At 40.5% G+C, this 22,812-nt stretch overlaps 1 protein-coding gene across 5 annotated transcripts in view; it reads right to left on the reverse strand.

Annotated features, from left to right (window-relative positions):
- The window catches only part of tbxas1 (thromboxane A synthase 1 (platelet)), an 85,037-nt gene that overhangs the window by 32,330 nt on the left and 29,895 nt on the right, over nucleotides 1-22,812 (reverse strand). For 4 of the 5 annotated variants that reach the window (XM_066684824.1, XM_066684826.1, XM_066684823.1 and 1 more), the window contains exons 3-6: nucleotides 19,813-19,906; nucleotides 9,480-9,532; nucleotides 5,311-5,407; nucleotides 3,357-3,473 (exon numbers count right to left, since the gene is read on the reverse strand). In XM_066684824.1, coding sequence (XP_066540921.1) covers nucleotides 3,357-3,473; nucleotides 5,311-5,407; nucleotides 9,480-9,532; nucleotides 19,813-19,906 — 361 coding nt within the window. The remainder of the gene's footprint in view (nucleotides 1-3,356; nucleotides 3,474-5,310; nucleotides 5,408-9,479; nucleotides 9,533-19,812; nucleotides 19,907-22,812) is intronic. The other variant, XM_066684827.1, reaches the window with a different exon arrangement.

A 22,812-nucleotide genomic window follows, 5' to 3' on the forward strand; every position in this document is an offset into this window, starting at 1 on the left:
TTTACCCTCCTCCACCAAAATTTACACTTGGCAGCCAGATAAACACCATTCTCTTAGACTTGAATGCCGCTACTTGGCCAGAGAAATCCATTCCAGGAATCTTTCTAAACACTACTTGAACTAATCTGAAGGCCACATGAAGTTTAGAGGTCTGATTCTGCAGAAGGTTGGTGACCTTTGCACACTATGTACCTTAGCATCTGCTGACCCCACTCTGTAATTGTGCATAGCCTACCATTTTGTGGCTGAGTTGCTGTTGTTCCCAATTGCTTCCACTTTAGTTTAAGTACCACTGACTGTTGACTGTGGAGTATTAGGCAGAGAGGCAATTTCATGACTGGGCTGCACAGGTGGTATCCTATCATGGTATCATGCTGGAATTCACTGAGAGCAACCAAAAATGTTTGTAGAAACGTTCTGCATGCCTACGTGCTTGGTTTTACAAACCTGTAGCCATGGAGGTGATTGAAACACCTGAATTCAATGATTTGGATGGTTGAGTGAATATTTTGGCAATATATTGCAGATTGATGGATAGATACACAGATAGATGAGATAGATTAGACAGCTAGCTAGAACCATGTAATCATGAAAGTGTTTCAAATGCAGAATTCACAGTACTTTAATGGGCTCAGCCTGAATGTCACTTTTACAGAATGTCAGCAGCTCACATATTCTAATATCCCAGCCTTTCCACTGGGTTTTATCATTATTCAACTGACTCATGCCTATTTCCATTTTCAGCTGCATTGTGAGGTTAGTTCTAAAAGTGAAAAACAGAAGGAGAAAAGAACTATTCTCAGTGTGCTGTAATTAAGTTAACAAACGTTTCTTAAGTGCCAGAGCCCAAAAGCAGGGTTTGGTGCTGACAATAAAGATGTTTATGAGCTCCTAAAATATTTATAACTGTGTCAGCATGTAGCCAGTATTTCACTCTCCCATGTTAAACTTGAGCCGCTGCTCAGTGTGATGATGCTTGTGGTTTTCTCGCGCTTGATGTCACCAAAAGCTGAATTTAGCCTAATATGATGTCATTGTCTTACCATGTTTAATGAGTCAGATAGAGACTAATCATTGAAATCTCTCTCCCAGCACACATCTTTGACTTCTGGCAAATATATTTACCATTTCACACGTATTAGGAAACTAATTTATATAACACAAACAGTCCTATGCTCGTGCACACCCAACCCTAATTCTCTCTGTCTGTAGGAAGAGACTAATCTGAGGGGCTTGGCAGGGGACAATAGAGGGTCTTTGCTAGACTAAAACACTCAGAGTTGATTAGGTTTTCTGGTAAAGCTCCTCATGCGAGCAGGCAGGGAGTAGAGCGAGCAGTTAATGCTCTGCTGGGAGGCGTGATGAGAATATGATGGAGAACAGCTACCAGCCTTTATCCAGTTCTGTTTCACTTAGAACAACTAAAGCCACTGTGTTATTCACCAAAGCTACTGCCCTTACTTAAATAATATTTCTGTAAATATGATTTGATCTGTCTAACTGACCAGCTCACTGATTGATTTGCACATTAGCTGACCAAATCACTACCTGACCCTTTGACCAAATTACTGAGATACTCACTGACAGCCTGACTGACCAGTTGCCTTAAAAACTGGCTGGCAAATAAAACAGCTGACTGTTCATTCATTTATTCATTCATTCATCCTAACATTCCTCAATCCATACATACCTCCAATCATCCATTTTAAACGTGTGTTTTTCTTACAGAAATGCTGTTTTATTTTCTTCCCGTTTCATTGTCTCTTTTCACTTGTACCATTGGTATTGTTCAATTTCTTTATCTCTTTTTTAATCTTGCTGGATCAAGAGCATTCCACCTACATTTCTCTTCCAATGGACGCACTGTCATTCTTTCTATTGGATCTTAAGCAACAGAACAATAATGAGGAGCAGGGTGCCACTGAGTGGCCTCTCTCTCTGTGATCTGTCCTTTTCAATCTTTGAGCTGCTGTACTAGTGTTCAGAGAGCAAATCACCATTGTCAGATAAAAAAACCACCCATCTTCACCTTTTCAGTTTTTTTTCTCTTGACAGCATTAGAAGATGCCAGCTACACTTTAAATGAAGTGTTACTCGACTATTGGTTCAGTAGAAAAAGCCCAGTAATTTGGAAGAAAACATTATTAAAAAGATCTGAAGATGTTGCGGTTAACCAAAGCAAGATGGCATTTCATATTTCAGCTGAAAGGGCAGATTTTATCCCTCTGATCATATGTCTAAATATTTGTAGACAATTTGTAAAATACTATAAGGTGCATCCATTGTGGACCCGTGGACAGAGACACTGAGGAGAACACACAGTTCATATAATCTCCATAGAATAGCACTGAACAAAAGATAAGGTGACTATGCGTGGGGGAAGAGAGTGATGAAGTATTGTTGAGCTGTGTAACAGTGATATGCCACCACTCAGTACATTTAGGAAGACTCAGATTAGCATTTTTGATAAAGAACTTATCATCCCACATCAGCCCCTGACCTCACAAATGTTCTTATATAGGGTCAAATACTCACTCAGTGTCCAGTTTTTCAATATCCTGTAACAAGCCTTCCCAGAATGGTGCACATTCCCATGAAAAGTTATCATTTCAGAGATGAAAAATTTTCTTACAACTGCATGATATACTGACAAATATATTTAAACAGCTGCTGTCATCTTCTGGCCAGCAATGTCTGGGTTTAACAGGACACGGCAAAGGTCAGTGTGAAAAGACACATGATTATCAGACTGATAAAAGGGGGACCAAATGGCTCTACACCACATATCGTTCTCTCATGCAGAACAGAGTACTTCAGTGTGGGCTAATGCTTCTGTTGTGATCTGGTCCAGAATTTCGCACCAGAAGCTTATTTCCAATAGAACACATGCTGCTCAAAGCCAGAACAGAAGATGGATGTGCATTCCACTCCACTGATGCACTTCTCACTTCAAACACACCAGATGTGCAAAGGAGAATGTGAAAGATACTATGAGCTATTCAGACATCAGTGTGTCTCTATGTGTGTGTGTCTGTATGTGTGTGTGTGTTGGGGAGTGCAACAAATAGATGTTCATCTGACCTCTTATAATTGTCACAACAATCTTCATTGAGCCTGTATAACTCTGGTGTGGATACTGCAGATCAAAAGATTGAAGGTCAGGCTACCTCCTAGAGGGTCTTCAGAGTTATGAGGAACTAGGCTTTTGTTCGGGACCAACAATCTGATTCTGCTAATCACATTCTTACCTGCAGTTCCACACTCTTTGAACAAGAGTCTCTTCTGATCAGATTTCACACATCACAGATTTCAATAAGGAAGAGCAGTGAGGAAACAAAGGGAGGAAGCGAGCTCACCTCTTTCATCTTTGCTGCACTGAAGGAGGGCGTGAGGATGCTTCGCACTCGTTTCCATCTCTCGTCCCTCAGCAGCAGCAGACTCTCCGTCATGGGCTTAGTAGCCAACCTGATATTCTGAAGAAAGAGAACTAAAACTGTAACCTACAAAACACAGTTCAACCAGCAATGGAGTGGGTAATAACCATGATCATATACTTATACTTAATGGGGAGGTTTCCCAGACAGGGATTAAGCCTAGTCTTGAACTACATCCTCCTTTCTAGGGAAAGTCACATTTCAAAGTCTTGTGTAGTCCAGGACTAGGCTTAACCACCCCAAAACTGTCTGGGCAACCACCCCAAAACAAGCTTAAATGATGGTTGATAAAAAAGGGTGATATTAATGTTATATGGATTTACACACTCTGCAAAAAAGTTTTATTTCAATTTTAAATGATATAAAATTAAATGATTCCAGGAATTACTCAATTTACTTAATTTAAAGTAAACTCAAATGTGTTTAGCACAAATGTAAACATACAAAAGCTAATTTAATTAATTAGTTAGGGTTAGGAATCATGCTAGCAAGATAACTTCAGTAACAAATGCATTTGAAGAGTTTTGGAAGCTGTAAAGAAATGCAAGGCTCTAGAGATGCTCCTATAATCAAGAATTCAGATTAAACAATGCATCAGTGATCTGAACGTTGCAATACTCTTGTCCTGCTTTTGTACAGTACCTTTGCACCATGGAAACACATGTCCTTGTGCCTTTCAGAGGTGTGATGAAGATGAAGTGACCCAAAGGCTAGTCCAAATGAGCAGAGTAAAACCCACTTTATCATGACCTCTATAATCCATTACAGAATCTCTTTGACACTAAAGGGATTGCTCCACGGGGGTTCTGTCTGAAGCTTGTTCTTTTAAGAGTGAACTTTAATTCCCCTGCACTAATGGCTCAGCCTGACTTCATATGGTTAATTAAAGCAATTGTCCATCTGTTAGACTGCACCAATGACGGCCAGGTCTGCTGCGTGAGAGTGAGACTGGACATCTTGTTAAGACAGCCAAACCTGAAGAGTGGAGCTGAATGCTGCTTCAGCTCTGTTTATTAGATTAGGAGTGTGTGTGTGTGTTTGTGTTTAAAGATGGCAATGTACAGTATTTATTTTTGTGAACAGAAGTCAACGAGTGGTGTTTGTTTCTGGGCTGCCATGGTGATCCACTTTATGAGTTTTCTCCCGCTGTCTGTCACAGATGGTGTGTGTATTGTAAGCTGCTCTGTAAAACTTGTGCACACGTTCATAAACACGCACACACACATACAGCAAATTTCACCACACTGACCAATGTCCCACACCGCAGCCCTGTGTGGGTCACTGGCTGAGATATGGCATTTACAAACGACTGGCTTTTTAAACATGGGAAAAAAAGCAGGCTCTAGGTGCTGCACACAGTCTCAGTATTGATTTGGTCCCGCTGTCATCACTCCCCTTTGGCATTACCCAGCAGCCCCTGCTCACCAGACCTGGCCCTTGTGCTTTGATAAATAAGTCATGTGATCATTACTGGTGACCTCAGCGGCCGTGCAGTGCTTTAACTTTGGCCTCACTGGAGCCTCTCACTGTATACACATTCCAATTTGGTCCTTCCCTACATTGCAGGACTTATGTAGACATTCAATAATCTCTATAAAAAACATGAAACAAAATGGGACAATCTGTAGCATCACAATACCACATCACCATGTTTCATGTTACATCATTCAATACCACTGGGATGAATATCTGATACCTCTACAATTCTTCCAAAAACATGTTCCAATGTTTCTGTTACTGCTGAAAATAGGTCCCTATATGTATATATGTTATAAATGCCAGTAATTAGGTAATAAGAGATAGGTGTACCCTGAAGAAGCTGTGTGTTGTGTTTAACATGTGTCTGTGTGTGACTATTAGTACTAATATCACTCACCATTCTGTTGGGGAACTTGGGGAACTCCTTTACCATGACCTGCCTAAGAAAGTCTGGGTCAGCTACCACAATAAATGGTCGCCTGCCTAGATAATAACTAAGAATAAAAGAAAAACACACACACACACACACACACACACACACACACACACACACACACAATAAATGAAAAGGAAATAGAGCTCAATTAATTATTATTGCCCTAACAAAAGACAAGAAAATAACACATTACTTAGAGACTGTCTCTCTCTCTGATTCTATGCTGAGCTGTGGTTCATTCATTATCAACAAAGTTGCAAACATTATTGTGTGTGTGTGTGTGTGTATATGTGTGTGTTCTGGGATATTCTTGTCTCCCTACATGGAAACTTGTGCTTATTAACTGGCTTTTTTTTTAATGAGAATGAGATTCGCAGGAAAAAGTAGATAATTGGACATCTTTATTAAGCAGTGATAATTGGATACAAAACCTTACAGGCAAAAACTGAAACAGTGGAATAGGACTATGCAATCTTCAGAAGCTCCCCTTAATGCGGATGCTAAAGTTTACATTAGATTGCTACTCACTAGACTTTCATTGTGAGAAAGCGTATGAGCCACATCCTTATTAGGCCAGAAGGACATAAACACTAAAGTGGTTTGCAGTTTGTCTATAAATGCACCTGTTTTAATGGTCTGATAGTAGTCTTAAAGTGTGTTCTTTAGAGACTATGAATCTCTTTGGTACACAGATGCCCAGTGGCCAAGATGCCATGGCCGTGTTCCCAGAAGCCCTGCAATCTGTGGCGATGCTTTTCTTTTTTTTTTTCCACACTGGGAAGGAAGCCTCTTTAAGAATGCTTGCAGCCTCTGGTCTGTGGCCAGACATTTCAAGATATTTCCAACCAATGGTAGGTGAAGAAATGAGTTAGGGTAAAAATGTGTTACTGCTAAACCAAAATTGACAGAAAAATCTCCATCCTATTTGGTCGGCACAGTCTGAGCGGTTTTGTTAATGCGATAACTATAAGGTATGATGACTTGGGAGGTTATATAAGTGGATCTAAAAGTGCTGAACCGTTAAAGATATATAAATCTGAGCAGTTTTATACTCTTTTTATAATAAAGGCCTCTCAAAAGGTTCCTTGAGTAATACCATACTTGAAAACAACATCTAACCAATGCAAGGGTTCTCCATAGAACCTTCACATTATGTAAAGGTTCTTTAAACTTTAAAAAGATTAACTTTCACACATACTCTTTACAACAATGGTTCTTTAAGGAACTACTGACTGAAATGTTTAAGTCCAAACCAAGTGGTTCTATTATTACACATTGTACCCCATCTGTTTCTCTGCATAATTTTTTTTAGCCCCCTTTCACTCTGTGTTTACTTCATCCTTCAGCATCCTTCAGGAACCACACAGGACCACCTCAGAGCAGGTAGTATTTGGCTGGTGGATCATTCCCAGCACTGCAGTGACACTGACAAGGTGATGGTGTGTTTAGTGTGTTTTGTGTTGGTACAGAGTGGATCAGACAGCAGTGACCCTAGAGATTTATACATGGTGTCCAGTCAGTGTCCACCCACCAGACACTCCTATTCGATGGTCCACCTTGTAAATGTGAAGTCAGAGACAGTAGCTCAACTATAGCTGCACAGTTTGTTTGTCGTCCTTTATTCCTTCATCAGTGACAAATGAAGCTGCCCACAAGATGCTGTTGGCTGTATGTTTTTTGTTAGTGGACTGTTCTCTGTCCAGCAGTGACACTGTGCAATATAAAAACTTCAGCAGCACTGCTGTGTCTGATCCACTTGTACTGGCACAACATCCATAACACATCATCACAATGTCAGTATCACTGCAGTGCTGAGAATGATCCACAACCCAAATCATACCTCCTTTGTGGTGGTCTGGTAGGAATCCAGAACCCTGTGGAATGGGGGCTAACAAAGTATGCAGAGAAACAGATTGATAACAATCTGTAATTGTAGAACCACAAAGATCTCCTGTATGGTCAGTGAAGCTGGAAAAAGAAGGTAGGTGTTCCTAATCCAGTGATTAAGTGTATAAGCATATGTATGTCAAAAAAACCACAAAAAAGAGAGAAAGCTCTATGGTTAGAGTAAGTTGTGTGGTTCTAGAAGTGCTGAAAGTTCTGTAAGACTTCCCTCTATTAACCTCAGCTTCTGATGACTGATAATCGTGTCCTGGAAGCTGACAAGTGCATAACTCAGAGCACAGAACAGTGATATATATTTCAAAGGCTTTGATTTTTTGGGAGCAGTCTTGGGCTGTTGGATTACACTAATTGAAAGCTATAGTAATGTCTTTTGACATATATCCACACGTTTCCGACTTAGTCACCACCACCCTCCTCTTTTCCGGCCCAAGTACTCAATCCTGCCCCCACCCCTCCTTCTCAGATCCCGCGCTTGGCTCCAACTGAACACAGTACGTCTTGTGCCTCTCTCCTTCCTTTGATCTTCATGCAGCAGGCAGCAGTATCAAACAGCAGCTAATCTCACTGCCCATCGCACAGGGCACAGCTAAATCAAAACACACTACAAGCTCTGCAAGCGGCTATCACTGCGTAATTACAAAAAAGTCCAGGAAAGTACATGAAGGCCTGTTAGTGAACATAAAGTAAGGAACACTGTGTCCAGACAGGCATATGAGCAACTGGCTGGATGACTATAAGCCCATTTATCAATCCCAAGCCAGTGTACACGAGAAATAAAAGAAAAACAGTTGGAAAGAGGATGTTGAAAAATTTATTAAGGTATTCTGGGGTTGAAAAAGCAGGGATGAAAGAGATGGAACAGACGTGAGGCCATCCGTATGGATATCAGTGCCACATTCCGGGCCAGTAGCCTCAAGGTCCATATAAAAGTTTGGTGCAGTGGCTCCAGAAATTGTAAGAAACAAGAGCAGTTTGGAGAAAATGGGCCACTTGCCTGCAGCTAGTATTGGCTGTACTCACTTGAAAGCTGAAGGAGGAGTTAGAGAAATCACAAGAATAAAGTAGTTTAAAGAGACTAAAAGAGACACAAACTGCCAAATAAAATATTTAGTTGTGATATTGGATTCTTTCAACTAGGGTATTATACAGAAGAATGAAAAATCAGTATCCTGCTGAATTCTATGTTTAGCCACAATCTCTCAAACACGATCAAATCTGGAGCATGATGAATTCCTTCAAAACTTTCTGCAAATGGCTTGAAAGATACATTAAAAAAAATAATAAATAAACAAAATCCACTTACCTTATAAAATCTAAATTAGGAATGAATTTAGTAAAATCTTATAGATATCTTATAAACAACATTAGACAAGTTTTAATATTTTAAAACATAGAATTGACTAATAGGGCGGCACAGTGGCGCAGCAGGTAGTGTCTATCTGTTGGTGTTGGTGTGTTCTCCCAGTGTCCGCTTGGGTTTCCTCCGGGTGCTCCGGTTTCCTCCCACAGTCCAAAAACACACGTTGGTAGGTGGATTGGCGACTCAAAAGTGTCCGTAGGTGTACGTGAATGTGTGTGTTGCCCTTTGAAGGACTGGCGCCCCCTTCAGGGTGTATTCCTGCCTTACGCCCAATGATTCCACATTGGCTCTTGACCCACTGCGACCCTGAACTGGAAAAGCAGTTACAGATAATGAATGAATAAATTGAATAATACTTTTTAATGCAGCGACAAAAAAACGTGTAGATTTGCTAAACATTCTACCTGCAGTATCAAATTTGGTTTTATAAACTCAGATGAGCATAAATTGCCAAAACCTTTTGAAACGTGTTTTATATACTAAATACTCATATTCAGATTTTTAATAAAATGTTTATTCACTCATATCTTGCTTCAATGCAAACTGCAAAATGCACTGGAGGGGTATAAATCCACCTGGGCACTGGCTCTAACAGGGATGAAGAAACAGAAGGAAGTGTCTTTTTGATCCAGAAGTAACTGTACATCAGCATTGGACACCTGTGTCTTAATGCCACAAAATCCTAATGTAAATGTTCCAATATGTCGTGTAAAAGCTTCGTAACAGAGTAGAATCTGTAAATGAGTAACATGTCAGAGGAAATGCTGAAGAAGCAGGTGTCCACCTTCATGAATGCTGATGATGTTTATGTTATGACAATTGCCTGTGATCTGTGGTTAGCATACTGTGTTCTGGACAGACTTACCCACATACTCTGCCATACTGGTTGATCAGGTCTTTTTGGGCATCTAAGAAGCCCTGCAAAAAATAAACCACACGAATGTTAAAACTGTGAGTGAAGTCATTTTATTGTGTTTATATAACCACAAAGAAAAATGCACTAGGATTGATGAAACTTGGGTGTGTGTGAGAGCCTGAGAATGTGTATTAGTTTGTGTTTGTGCAGTGTGTGTTAGTAATGTTAAAGCTGCCGCCCAGCTTGGCTGTTTCTTATATGTGATTGTGACAGCTGACTGACAGCTTAATAACTCTTAGAGCACAGTCCTTGAAAAACAAAGCTAAGTTCACTGTGTGTTAAGGTGTGCTTGTTTTCATATATTATCCAGAAACTCAGAGACAGCTGGGTAACCTACAATGTCAGGCCAGACAAAATGCCTTTTATGTTACAAAAACTGAAAGGGAAGAATATTTATTTTATGATATTGAGTTTATTAATCAATGCATTAATTAAAATGGAAAGCAAAAATAATCATACGAAATCAAATAATCATATGCAAACACTGCTCCCAGCTCTGACACCATATATATATATATATATATATATATATAACTGGATTTAAAAAGCATTTAAACCAAGCCATTAGTTAAAAAAGTAGGTTAAGTCATACTTACTGGGGACATATTACGTTCACAAGTTAACCCTGTCTCCTAGAGTCTTAATGAAATACAAGTGACATGTCTTGGACATAATACCACAAGGATCAAGCATTACAGCACTGTTCCCACCCAAACAATACAGTTAATAAGCCACAGCTCACCACACCCCAAAGCATGCAGCAGTGAGAAGACCACATTCAAAAGCTCAGAGTTGATCTTATTTATCTGCCCTGGGTGCTCTCATGTGAAAACAGGTTTGATGTTGTGAATGGAGCCAGTACAATTCCTGAGATTCCCTCTAATAATTAACAGACTAAACACTAATACATTTAAAATTACATAAAAGGCATACAAACACTCAATAATTAAGATACATGCGAGACCACATGAAAAGTGTATCTTGTCTTAATCACATCTGGTATATGCATGCTGGAGTGTGCTACTGCTTTAGTAGTTAAATAGTACCACAGCACTTTCATTTGATCATGAGACGATATACAGGAGACTGAATTCAAGCTTTATTTCTCTTTTCTTTATCCGCAGTATTGAAAGCTGTGTCTTCTCCTCAAGGTCGAACCTTGTTCTACAATAACATAACGTATTGTACAAGATCCTGCCCCACCTTTCCTGCACTGCTGAGGTTAGTGATGAAAAAGATTACAGTAGAACTACACAGAATAAATTGCATTGAAAGAAATGGAAATAAAAAAGAGACAAAAAAAAGAATAGAGAAGAAAAGTAAGAGACAAAAAAAGAGACAGAGGAGGTACAGCAAGAGAGTGAGAGAGAGAGGGAGGGGAGACAGAGATGGAGCAGTGAGAGAGGAAAAGAAAGAGCGAGAGAGCTGATGAACATTAATTCCTTTTGTTCTCAGTGGGTGGGCACTTTTGTAAAGATTAGCATATTCACAAATATTCATGTGCCACGATAGTAATTACTCTAGTGTTGTCTCGCTGTTTAATCAGCTTTTATCAATTGCCTGCTGTCACATGACACTGCTCACCTCTTTGTGCCAAGGTCAATGTATGCTCTTTAATAATTCAGATTTCATCATTGCTTAGACAGGTCACAGTAAGCAGCTCGGTACACTGTGTTGTACACTGTGTTGAAATTTGTAAAAAGGGAATTAAAATATAAAAGCATTCAATAACATTAAAAACTTTCAAGTAAACTAGGGCTCACAAAACTGTCATTTGACCTTTAAAGGCTTCTGATCAAATTCCATATTCCACACTTATCCCAAGGGTGGAACAATAACGTCTGACACTGCAAATGATAAAGCACACGCAAACATCTGTGCAGCCATATTGAGAGAACTGCCATTGTAAAGTGGGTTTAAAAAGGGATCTGACAGGTGTTAGCTGAGGAGGAGGACTGCAGATAAAGCAGATGAGAGAGAACAGTGAGAATGGTCAGGCTTGAAAACTGTGGGCAGCCACTAGGGGTCAGTGCAGAGCAGATAGTGGACTGAAAGTGCAAGACGCTCGAGATGATTTCTGAAAAGTGTTTACTCCACATCATTTCTCACATTACTATTACTGCAGTGCCATATTTACATAGTCAAAAACAAACAAAAATTTCTAAATTGTCTTCAATTACTTCTGATGTGGGAGAAAATTGGCCTTTTTTTCGACGGCAGTCTGTATTTAAATCAGTTGTTATGAAGATATAAAGATATTACTTCTTCTGAAAATGATAATTTATTAAGGCCACATGATTTGACACCAGGATCTTGTTGTACTTGTATTTTCAGTGAACAACAATGTACCTGTGCAGTATCTTTTCTTTTGACAATGTTACTTTAAATAAAGGTAGTATTTGATTTTGTTTGTGCATAAGATCAGTACTCTGAAAAGTGAATAAACACTCATCTCACACAAATGCTCTCTCTTTCTCTCTCTCACACACACACAGCTGATTTTGTATGCATGGTGGTCTTTGATTCACCATCTCACAGCTAATGAAGGAGTGGACAGAGCTGGCATCATGCCCTCAGCCCTCCCCTTCTCTGCCTGCAGATGCCAGCCAATGCCATTCCTACGGTCTCCCTGGTGGGCATTAGGCAGTGATGTGTGTGTGTGTCCATTCCTCGGCGAGTATTAAGCAGTGGGGAGTGCCCTTTTGTCCTGATCTCTTCTCCTCGAGCCTTTCATTACTGGTCTGTCATTTGGAAGAACAGCAGTTCAGTGCACGTGTGTCTCCCAGTGTGTGCATTGTACGTGTGAGAATATTAGTCCATGTATACAAGATTAGACTTCAGCACTGGGATACATCTAGAGAGTTAAATATGTACTTTCAAAAGTATTTTTTCAGCAACATTCATTTTTACATGAAGACCACCTGCCTAGTATCTGCTTATAAAGGTAAAAAGTGTAAAAAAAATGTAAAAGTGACATCCACATTATTGTGCAAATCCAATACCTGACAGAAGAGTACTGTTCAGAGCATCACACACCTTTCAGTGGCTGATCTTTCCACAGTGCATCTCTTTTGCAAGTAAACCCTGCACACCTGGCTGATGGGTTAGCATACAAACTGACCATAAACAGCAGGGTACACTGCACTGGGCACAACGGCACATTCTTCCTGTAACCACCCTTAAAAATTATAGTGTGGACCAGACGGAATTGATGCAATGATGAGACTTAAGTGCCCAACACCCTGTCATCAGTTAATGGTTTGTCCTCAGCCCACTGTCTGTAGGCTCTCACCCCTGCTGACCAGGAGTACCCTACAAGCCTCTCTGGTTTAAAGCCAAATAATTCTGCCATAATGATTTGACCCTGGTCACAGGCTTGCAGTTTGTCCCATCTGCCCATTTCTACTGTATTTCTACACATCAACTACAAGCGCTAACTCTTTGTTAACAATCTGTTATATCTCAGACATGTGCCATATTTATGAAATGGTCAGTAAACAAACGACAGGAAGGTCGCCATTTAATTATCATTGTTCTTTGTACATATATAAAATGGTTATTACATTAAAGCCCACATAATCCTTATCATCCTAATGAGAGTGAATCTTAGGGGCAAACTTTAACGTGGACAAAATACATGGGCAAACTGGACCCTTGGAAATGTATATAGTGTGTGTTCCTCGGCTAGAGATGGACAGAATCCAGTGCAGCATGGCTAAACTCAAATGAATAGGTCGCTCCCTGCAGTGTGCCACAGGCCTAATTGTGGATTCATCACAGATGGAGAAGATCAATAACGCAGGCCTGACTGAAGCAGACAGGCTGCTTTCGAAAGTTTGTCCTATTGGAATTCTCTTTAAAAAGATTAGCCATTTTCAGTTGTTTGGCTAGCGCACTGTCCGTCCTTGATGTTCAAAAGCTTTTCTTATGCTGTTCATCTTACTAATGGCTTCTTATGTCTGTGAGTGGCAGGGGGGGAAGACTTTGACAGTTACAGTGCATGGACCCTCATTAAACATGCAAGACAGGATAACAGGAGAGAGCCATGGAGCGAGAGAGAGAGAGAGAGAGAAAGAGAGAGAGATAGCAAGGTGTGTATGTCTGTGCTTGCTGTACGCATGTGTGTGTGTGTGTGTGTATATGTATGTGAACAAGAGAGAGAGAGAGAGAGAGAGATAGCAAGGTGTGTATGTCTGTGCTTGCTGTACGCATGTGTGTGTGTGTGTGTGTATATGTATGTGAACAAGAGAGAGAGAGAGAGAGAGAGAGAGAGAGAGAGAGAGAGAGAGAGAGAGTTTGTGAGACTGTAGGGGGATGCTCGGAGCTCTAAATGCGTCTAATATCACCTCCGTGAGTGTTGTATTTCGTAATGGAGCATATCTTGCTAATGTGCTGTTGAGAGTTGGGAGTGCAAGTGAGAAGACACACAGAGTCAGGGAAAGAGATAGAGATTGAGATAGACAGAGCATTGGTAATGACAGAATGAGCACTCACCAACCTTCGCAACATGTCTCACTTCATCCACTCGTCTCTCTCTCCATCCAGCAGTCTGTTTCATTCTCTCAGTCAGGCTGTGTTTTATTTCTCTTCCCTCTCATATCTCTCACAGACATTCAGTCATTTAGCTGACACTATAGCTCAAATATGATTAATATTATCCAACTGTACAGATGGATTCTCCAGACTAACTTCAATTAGAGGAGCACATGACGTGTACACTGATAAGCATAAAGCAAAGGGAAATAGAGTTGCCACAAGATATTCCACCACTAGGTGAAATAGAGTGGCAAATGGAGGTTAGCCCACCAAAATGGAGTGAGGTTCAACATGTGGTGCATCATGCAAAGGCAGGTTCTGCTCCAGGGCCTAATGGTGTGGCGTATAGGGTGTACACAAGTATGCACCTGAGGTCTTGAAGAATTTGTGGAGGTCATGGTCATAGTTTGAAAGAAAGGGATCATTCCAAAAGAGTGGAGAAGAGCAGGCGGTATCCATATCCCTATAGGTGCCTACATGATGACCCATGAAGAGTTAGTGATGCAGTGGGTGGGCTGGGGTCAATGAGTAACCGTAGTTGTTAAGGGTAGCTGGTTGCTGATTAGATCATAAATGGCCACAGCAACCTTAGGGGGTAGCTGTAGGATTGGAACAATAGAAATTATGTGGCTGTTGGTAGGATGAGAGTGGGGTGGGCCCTATGTGAATCTTATCTTGTGTATGATTATAAAAAAAAATCTGGGTTTTGACCTCATGACTTATACAATAACGTCAGTTCTCTGAAAACATAAATCCCACTCACATCCCTGTCATATTTCAATCAAACCTTTGTGGGAGGGGCTTAGTAAGAATGATAGTAGATGAGAGCCACATCTCTATGAAGTGGAATATTGCATGGAGATAACTGTGCATGCCCATCAGCACACTGCCCAAGTGCTTTTCAGCCTGGCAGGTATACTCTTTAAAATATAAAGGCCACAAATGTTTCTGTGGAGTGCATTCATAGAACAAATGATTGTGGTTCTCTAAAGAGCCTTTCAATTCAGTGCTTTCGTGCATTCAGATTTACCCTTTAGCTTGATCTGCCACCATCAAAAATCTCTACCAAACTGAATATTTATAGGATAGTGCATACTTCTTCTAAGACAGGAAGTGTCACTAGACTGTTCAACATGCTTTGAGGAGAACACGCCTCCGATGGCCTCACATGCCACAGAGCTTGTGTACTGTCAATCTGATAATGTTCAATACCACAGGATCAAAATAATGTCAACAGCTGCTTGATTTACAATATGCATCCACCATGTTATACATATCTGGATAAGTAAGACATATGCGATGTTTTAGCAGAACTAAACTGTGCCGTCCATGCAATACAATTATACAATACTTACTGATTTATAATGCACAAGTTTTATGCAGTGTCATGTTTTATGTAATACTACCTGTGTTGAGGCACAGACACAAAAGCCTAAGAATTATGCTCAGTGTTTTCTAAGCCAATTCTCAACACTGTATTGATATCTGATAGAATTCCCCATGTGCTCCCCCTCACTGGTTTTTGGTTCACCTCATTTCTAAAACCCTGGATTCAAATTGAGAAACATGTGCATCACCAGGGATCAAATTGGCTTAAAGCATCACAGCAGCATAATAAGCATAAATTGAAAGAACTGGAGGCGGCGCGATGGTGCAGCAGGTAGTGTCGCAGTCACACAGCTCCAGGGGCCTGGAGGTTGTGGGTTCGATTTCCGCTCCAGGTGATTGTCTGTGAGGAGTTGTGTTCTCCCCGTGTCCGCGTGGGTTTCCTCCGGGTGCTGCAGTTTCCTCCCACAGTCCAGAAAAAACCACACGTTGGTAGGTGGATTGGCGAAAAAAGTGTCCATAGGTGTGAGTGTGTGAGTGAATGTGTGTGTGTGTCTGTGTTGCCCTGTGAAGGACTGGCGCCCCCCTCCAGGGTGTATTCCCGCCTTGCGCCCAATGATTCCAGGTAGGCTCTGGACCCACCGCGACCCTGAATTGGATAAGCGGTTACAGATAATGAATGAATGATTGAATGAATGAATTAAAGAACTGGTATAGAACGGGCACTTCAGAATAAAATAAAAATAAAACAAACAAATTACAAGTTCTGACATCATGCAAATTCTATCAAACGCAAATCTTTTTTTTAAACACACACCTGCATACTTATGTCTGTCTTCTTTGCAGAATTTATTCCTCTCTTTTATACCACATTCCAAGTTTGCTTCTGTAACACTGGAAATACTGTCACCTGATACTTGGAGTGGTATTGTGTTCATTCTCTATGTTATTAACACACACATGCTCACTCTCTCTATAATTCTCTCTCTATCTCTCTTTCTCTCACAAACACACACCCACGCGCACACACACACACACACACACAGACACAGATTTGTTTCCTCCCTCAATATCTTCCCAACACGTGCGCACACACACACGTCTTGGCTCTGAGGATGGCCTCTAGAACTGGGTCAGAGGATTCTGCGAGAGCAAGACTCTAGAGACTGTTTGTGAGCTGAAGTCTGCTGACATGTGCTGAAAAAAATGCACACACTCACTCACACACACACACACACACACACACACACACACACACACACACACACACACAGAGGACTTATTATTCTATTTACCCGATGAGTGATACATAGATGCTCAATAATTGTGCAAGACAAATCACAGTGCACATATTCATCACTAGCAAATCAAAATAATAGTCTCTGCTTCAACAGATTCAACAGCAATTCATAAGAACCATGGCAGGAGGAAATAAGGGATAGATGGATGGATGGATGGATGGATGGATATAAGGAAAAGAAATGTCAAAAGTAAATTATTAAAAGACAGGGGTTTACTTAACTGAAATCGTAGAGAAAGCAAGCCCTCTAACTACTGTGCCAGACTTGAAGTACTAAAACGTATTTAAAGCTTTCTTCTTGGAGAGAGGGAAGAAAATAAAGCTTCACTCTTGTTAAAGATCTGACAAATTTCACAGTTTGTGTATCCTTCCTCTGTTAGAAGACAACTCAACATTCTGTAAGGATGGGTCACAATCAACAAGCTCTTACTTAGAAATGATATTAGACACCAAAACAAGAACGTGATAAAACAATGGAGCAGATCCTGTGCCTCAGAACAATGAACAGGCCAGCCCAGAGTGCCGGGCACAATACGATTGGGGTTATTGGATTGTGAGGAGAAAATACACCCAGCATGTGAGGTGTGGAAAACAGCCTTGAAGATTTCTCTTGAAGCAAGTCTCCAAAATCAAATGTTATAATAAAGGAAAAGGATTGACAGATAAAATGCTATACACACTAGATATAGATTTAGTTGTTCTTCTGTGGGGAGTTTGATGTGTTCTCCCCTGTCCGAGTGGGTTTCCACCAGGTGCTTTGGTTACCTCCCACAGTCCAAAGACACACGTTGGTAGGTGGATGGGCAAAACAAAAGTGTCCGTAGGTGTGGGTGTGTGCGTCAATGTGTGTGTTTGTGTGTGTGTCACCCTATGAATGACTGGCGTGTGTTTCTGCCTTTCCCAGTGATTCCGGGTAGGCTCCGCGACCCTGAACTGGATAAGCGGTTACTGACACTGAATGAGTGAATGAATGTTCTTCTGTGTAACTGTTATGCTCTTGCCCTGTCTTCTGCTTTCTTGCTTTGTGTTATGATGTCCCCGATGTGTATGCTGTTCCCTGTGTTGTTTCATTCCTGTCTCCACCATAACATCAGTGTTTCCACCTGTGCCTCCCCTATGGTCCTGTCCTCTGGTTATCTCTCCCAGGTGTTCCTTGTCTGTGCTCCTTGTAAGGTTTCAGTGTTCCCTTGTTGGGTCTTGTGTGTGGACGTGCATTATTTATATGTCCACAGCGGCTCACAGTTTGGTTTTGTTCCAGGCATTCCAGTTTGTGTTTCCAGTGTCCTGCTCATGTTTATTTTCTGATTATATGTTGTTTCGCTCTAAATAGAAGTATTCTTATTGTGGATGTTCACGTCCTTCTTCACCATAACACTAATATAATGTTGAATCTATGTTTAAATATATAATAAATTCAAAACCCTTATAATTAGAGCCAGTTTTGACAAGAAATGAAATAAACAAATGGTGGCCTGGTCTGTGGTAATTGGACAGTACTGTGGACAGACAAACAGATAGGCAATTACATTGTAAAGTAATCACATGGAAACACAGAACAACAGAAAAACAGATGACCCGATGGGCACATTTAAATAGCCACACCAATAAAGCTTGTCTTGTGTGAACTGACAGGCAGATATAAGGAAGAAAGAGGAGAAAAAACAGTGCACGAAGTGGCAATCCTGTCAAAACAGAGCGATAGAAAGATACAAAGATGTGAGAGCCATAAACGACAAGCCGTCCAGCCCACCATGGCTGCCTGACAGAAACATATTGATCTGTGAATGTAATCAGGGCCAGGGCTGCACAGGAGCAGCAGAACTCTGCTTCAGACATAATTCCTCTAAGTCTAAGTAAGGATTAGGCCTGGGCTAAACTAAAGACTAAAGTCTGGGTGAGTCTTAACCCTTAGAAGTTGTAGTTGTAGCTAACGCCCCCCCCCAAAAAAAGAAAAAAAATCATGTTAGAATTTGATGTTATTTCTTACCTAAACTTTCAGCTCTTTGACAAAAAACTGTAACACTTGCAGTAAGTGTTTTTACTCTTCTAGTGACTACACTACACTAGACCCTGGAACACTGCTGCAAAAATTTGATTGCATTCAGCCTCAAGAGCTTGGTGAGGTCAGTTACTGATGTTCAAGAACTTAAATGCCACCTTTGCCAGCCCAGAGTTACTGGATGGAGCTCCATCTCTTAAAATAACACTGATGCTTTGGGCAGAGTGAAATTAGGCTATTATTCAGCTGAAAATAATTTATATTTATTAATTATAGTAAATATATTTAATACAACATATAATATTTGGATCAGGACTGGCTGACATTTCTCTTTTGAAGAGGTTATGAAAGCCACCAGAAAAGCGTTTCAAAGCCATCTACAAAAGGCAGCCATCTCAGCTAATGAACACAGCAAATATGCAGTGTTATCTCAGGTAAAACCACATTCAGGATGTCACTGTGCATGTTGACGCCTGCACAAATGGGTTTTTGTAGATGTGCTTGATTACAACATGCTGCATTAAAGCCTTGTCTGTTCTCTCCTCTCTATTACTAATCAACTCATCTCCACTGGACATCATGCATCAGTGTGTAAATGCATCCACATGGTGTAGTGGCTGTAGCACGTTAAAGGCTTGAATAATCAAAGCTGCCTCTTTATTATTCAAACACTTCTGCAGGGAAGGAAAAGCATAAAGGCCAGCATAAAGCTAATGTATTAGTTCAGTAATACTGAACCCACCCACTCGTCCGCCTTTTTACATATTCATCCTGCAAGTAAAGCAATTAAGCTAAGAGTAATCTATTTGGAAATCACATGGCATTAGAAGTCATTATGTCTGAGCCATCTTTAATGAACAAATTTAATGAAGTGAGGTTACTGTAGATTCTAGGCTGACGAGGCTGTGTGTGGTGTATATTTGTGTGTGTGTGTGTGTTTGTGTGTGCGTATGTGTGTGTTTGTGAAGTTGAGCATGGATATAAATACATTAACAGAATAAACAACATTTTGTACTGCCTCTGGAGTACAAAAGGCATTCTTATTGTGTATTGGATCTGGAGTAGGTGTCACATGGCAACATCTTTTTGAAAGATGTGAAATGAATCAGAAGCAGCCTTACATGCCGAAACAGCATCATGTTCCCAAAGAATGGGACAGGCTTGGGGTGTCTGATCCCACATCTCTGCAGCACGGAGAATGGGTAGATTGAATACCTGTGAGAGAGAGAGAGAGAGAGAGAGAGAGAGAGAGAGAGAGAGAGAGAGAGAGAGAGAGAGAGAGAGAGAAAGAGAGAGAGAGAATTAGCCTGCGCAGCACAGGCAATGTGACACTGATTAAAAAAAAAAAGAAAGAAAGAAAGAAACAGAGGAAGAATGTGAGAGCGAGACACTGAGATAGAGAGTATGGAAAAAAGAGAAAATAAAGTGAGAAAGGGCACAAAAGAGAGACAGAGAGTAAGAAAGGGAGTATGGCAGTCAGAGAGAATGACATCAGAGTTGACCAAACACAAAGATCCCTATCCAAGAAATGTAGAGGGAGCAAGAAACTGATCAGCTCAAAGAACAAAAACAGACACAAAAAACAGTGTAATCCAAATAATAAAGATGCAGCAGTGTTGCAGCTGATATTAAATGCTCTAATGGCATGGATTTCTGTTGAAGCAGCACCTCACACAAACAGCCCAGCATCGTTATGACACATGAAGGATCGGTGAGCACAGGGGAACGGTGCGTTTCCCTCATGTCTGAAAGTGGAGGACTGCATTATGCATGAGCACAGCTTCTGCTGACACACCAGTCCTTGAAAACCAACATTTTTTACAGCAACACTTTGAAGTTGAGTTGTAGGAGACGACAGGTCAATGAGCACGCTGTTTGCACCAACTTGAGAAGTTTGGAATGAGCCTTCATTAAGCAATCGGCCAAGTTAACTTTAACTATGGTGGAAAAGTGTTTATTTAAGACTCTGAAGATTGCCACTTGTCCAGCACTTTACAGCTCATTTAAGTGCATTAATAGGGGAGTTTTACCTTTTTCACTGCAGTGACAGCTTGTACTCTTTTGGCAAAGCCTTATACTGAATATTGGGATGTATCTGTGAGGATCTGATGTTATTAAAATGTCCGTTAATGATACTGAATGATTATTTCTGCACCCTATATACCACTCCAACTCACCCCAATGGTACAAGATGTTCCATCACTTCAGAGAACGCAGTGACACTGTTCCACAGTTCAGTACTGGGGACTTTACACCCTTAAACCCAATGCATGGCACTGCATATGATGACCCTAGGTTAGTGTACTTTCCAATGGAGACAGTGTTCCCCAGAAATAGGCTACACTTTGGCAGTGAACAGAGGTTTATGGGCACCCAACCAAGTATATTTCCACCCAGCAAATATAAGTGGAGCACTTTCTACTGATGTAACCATGACTCAAATTTGGTGGCTACACCCTTGAATCTCCCAAACAGTAAATTAAATTAAATGTTAAGTAAATAAATAAATCTGACCCAATTTATTGGTCCCTTGGTCATATATTTTTGACACAATATAAACAGTAGGTAAAAATGAACAAAATTAACAAAAATGGAGATACAGCAACAATATTAAATAACTTTGTTTCTTTGCAGAAGTCACTCATTTTTATTCAGTTCAGTGTTTGCTCTGCCAGAGGCTAAACAGCTCTACATTCCACATTTATAATTAAGAGACGGTAGACAGACCTTATTTAGAATCTACTACATTACATCCCTTAGAATAAAGACACATAAAGACACAAATACACTGAATGATCACTGTGTTAGAAACACCCACGTTGTATTTACACTCATTTTCCCTTTTATCAGCTCCACTGACCTTACAGGAGAACTGTAGTCTGTCTGTTTCTATGCATAATTTTCTATCCCTGTTTCAGCCTGTTCTTAAATGGTAAGGACCACCGCAGGACCACCACAGAGCAGGTATGATGTCCTGGTGATGTGTTAGTGTGTGTGCTGTGTTAGTAAGAGTTCATCAAAGTAGAATTCTTTAAGCCTGCAGTGTCACTGCTGGACTGAGAATAGTCCATCAACCAAAAAAACATCCAGCCAACATCGTCCTGTGGGCAGCATCCTGTGTCCACTGATGAAGGACCAGAGGATGACCAACACAAACTGTGCAGCAACAGATGAGCTATTGTTCATGACTTGACATCTACAAGGTGAAACAATGAGGCAGGTGTATGTAACAAAGTGGACAGTGAATGGACACAGTTTTTTAAAAGACTCTTGCAGCGCTGCTGTGTCTGATCCACTCCATGTCCCTGACCATGGAGAAGCAGGGTGAAATGGGGAAGAAGGAATGCAGAGAAGCAGGTGGACTACTGTCTGTAATTGTAGAACTTCAAAGTGCTCCTGTATGGTCAGTGGAGTTGATAAAATTAACAATAAATATAGATACAATCCTATCCTATGATCTTTTAATGTATAATCAAACAGCTGTGCATCATCACTGGGTCAGACAATTGTAGACAGAACTAAGAAGTCTACACAAACCATCTGTAAACATATAGTTCCTGATAGAGCTTCCCTGACAACGACACATTGTATTTGCAAGCCTCCCTCAACACCAAAGAGTACTTCAAATCAGTGATTATATAAGATGTGACTCCCATATCAGTAAAAGAGTCTTTCAGATGATCATATGCAGAGTGAAGTTAATTTTCCATTATGTTTTGCAAGAAAGCAAATGCAATGTTAGGAGTCATGCCCCAAAAAAACAAACAAACAAACAAACAAAAAACCTCTTACTGGAACAGTGTGGTGTTCCTGCCTGAGCTGGAATTCAAACCCCAGCTTTCTGTGTGCAATGATACCCACACTAAACCAATCACAAATGAACCTGTGCAGTAGTTTAACCTTAAACCTGATCCTTGAAAAGGATCAGGATGTATATTAGCTGTGATTCAGAAAAACACTAAAGTTAATTTGATCAAAAAAGCTCCAAAATTCCTGTAATAATAATAATAATAATAATAATAATAATAATAATAATAATAATAAAAATAATAAATCCAAGGGTATTTTCCCCAATCTCCATCTCTGCTGGAGTTCATTATCATATTAATTGTCAGAATCAG

The sequence above is a fragment of the Hoplias malabaricus genome, chromosome 11, assembly GCF_029633855.1.
Source record: "Hoplias malabaricus isolate fHopMal1 chromosome 11, fHopMal1.hap1, whole genome shotgun sequence".
Taxonomy (NCBI): Eukaryota; Metazoa; Chordata; class Actinopteri; order Characiformes; family Erythrinidae; genus Hoplias; species Hoplias malabaricus.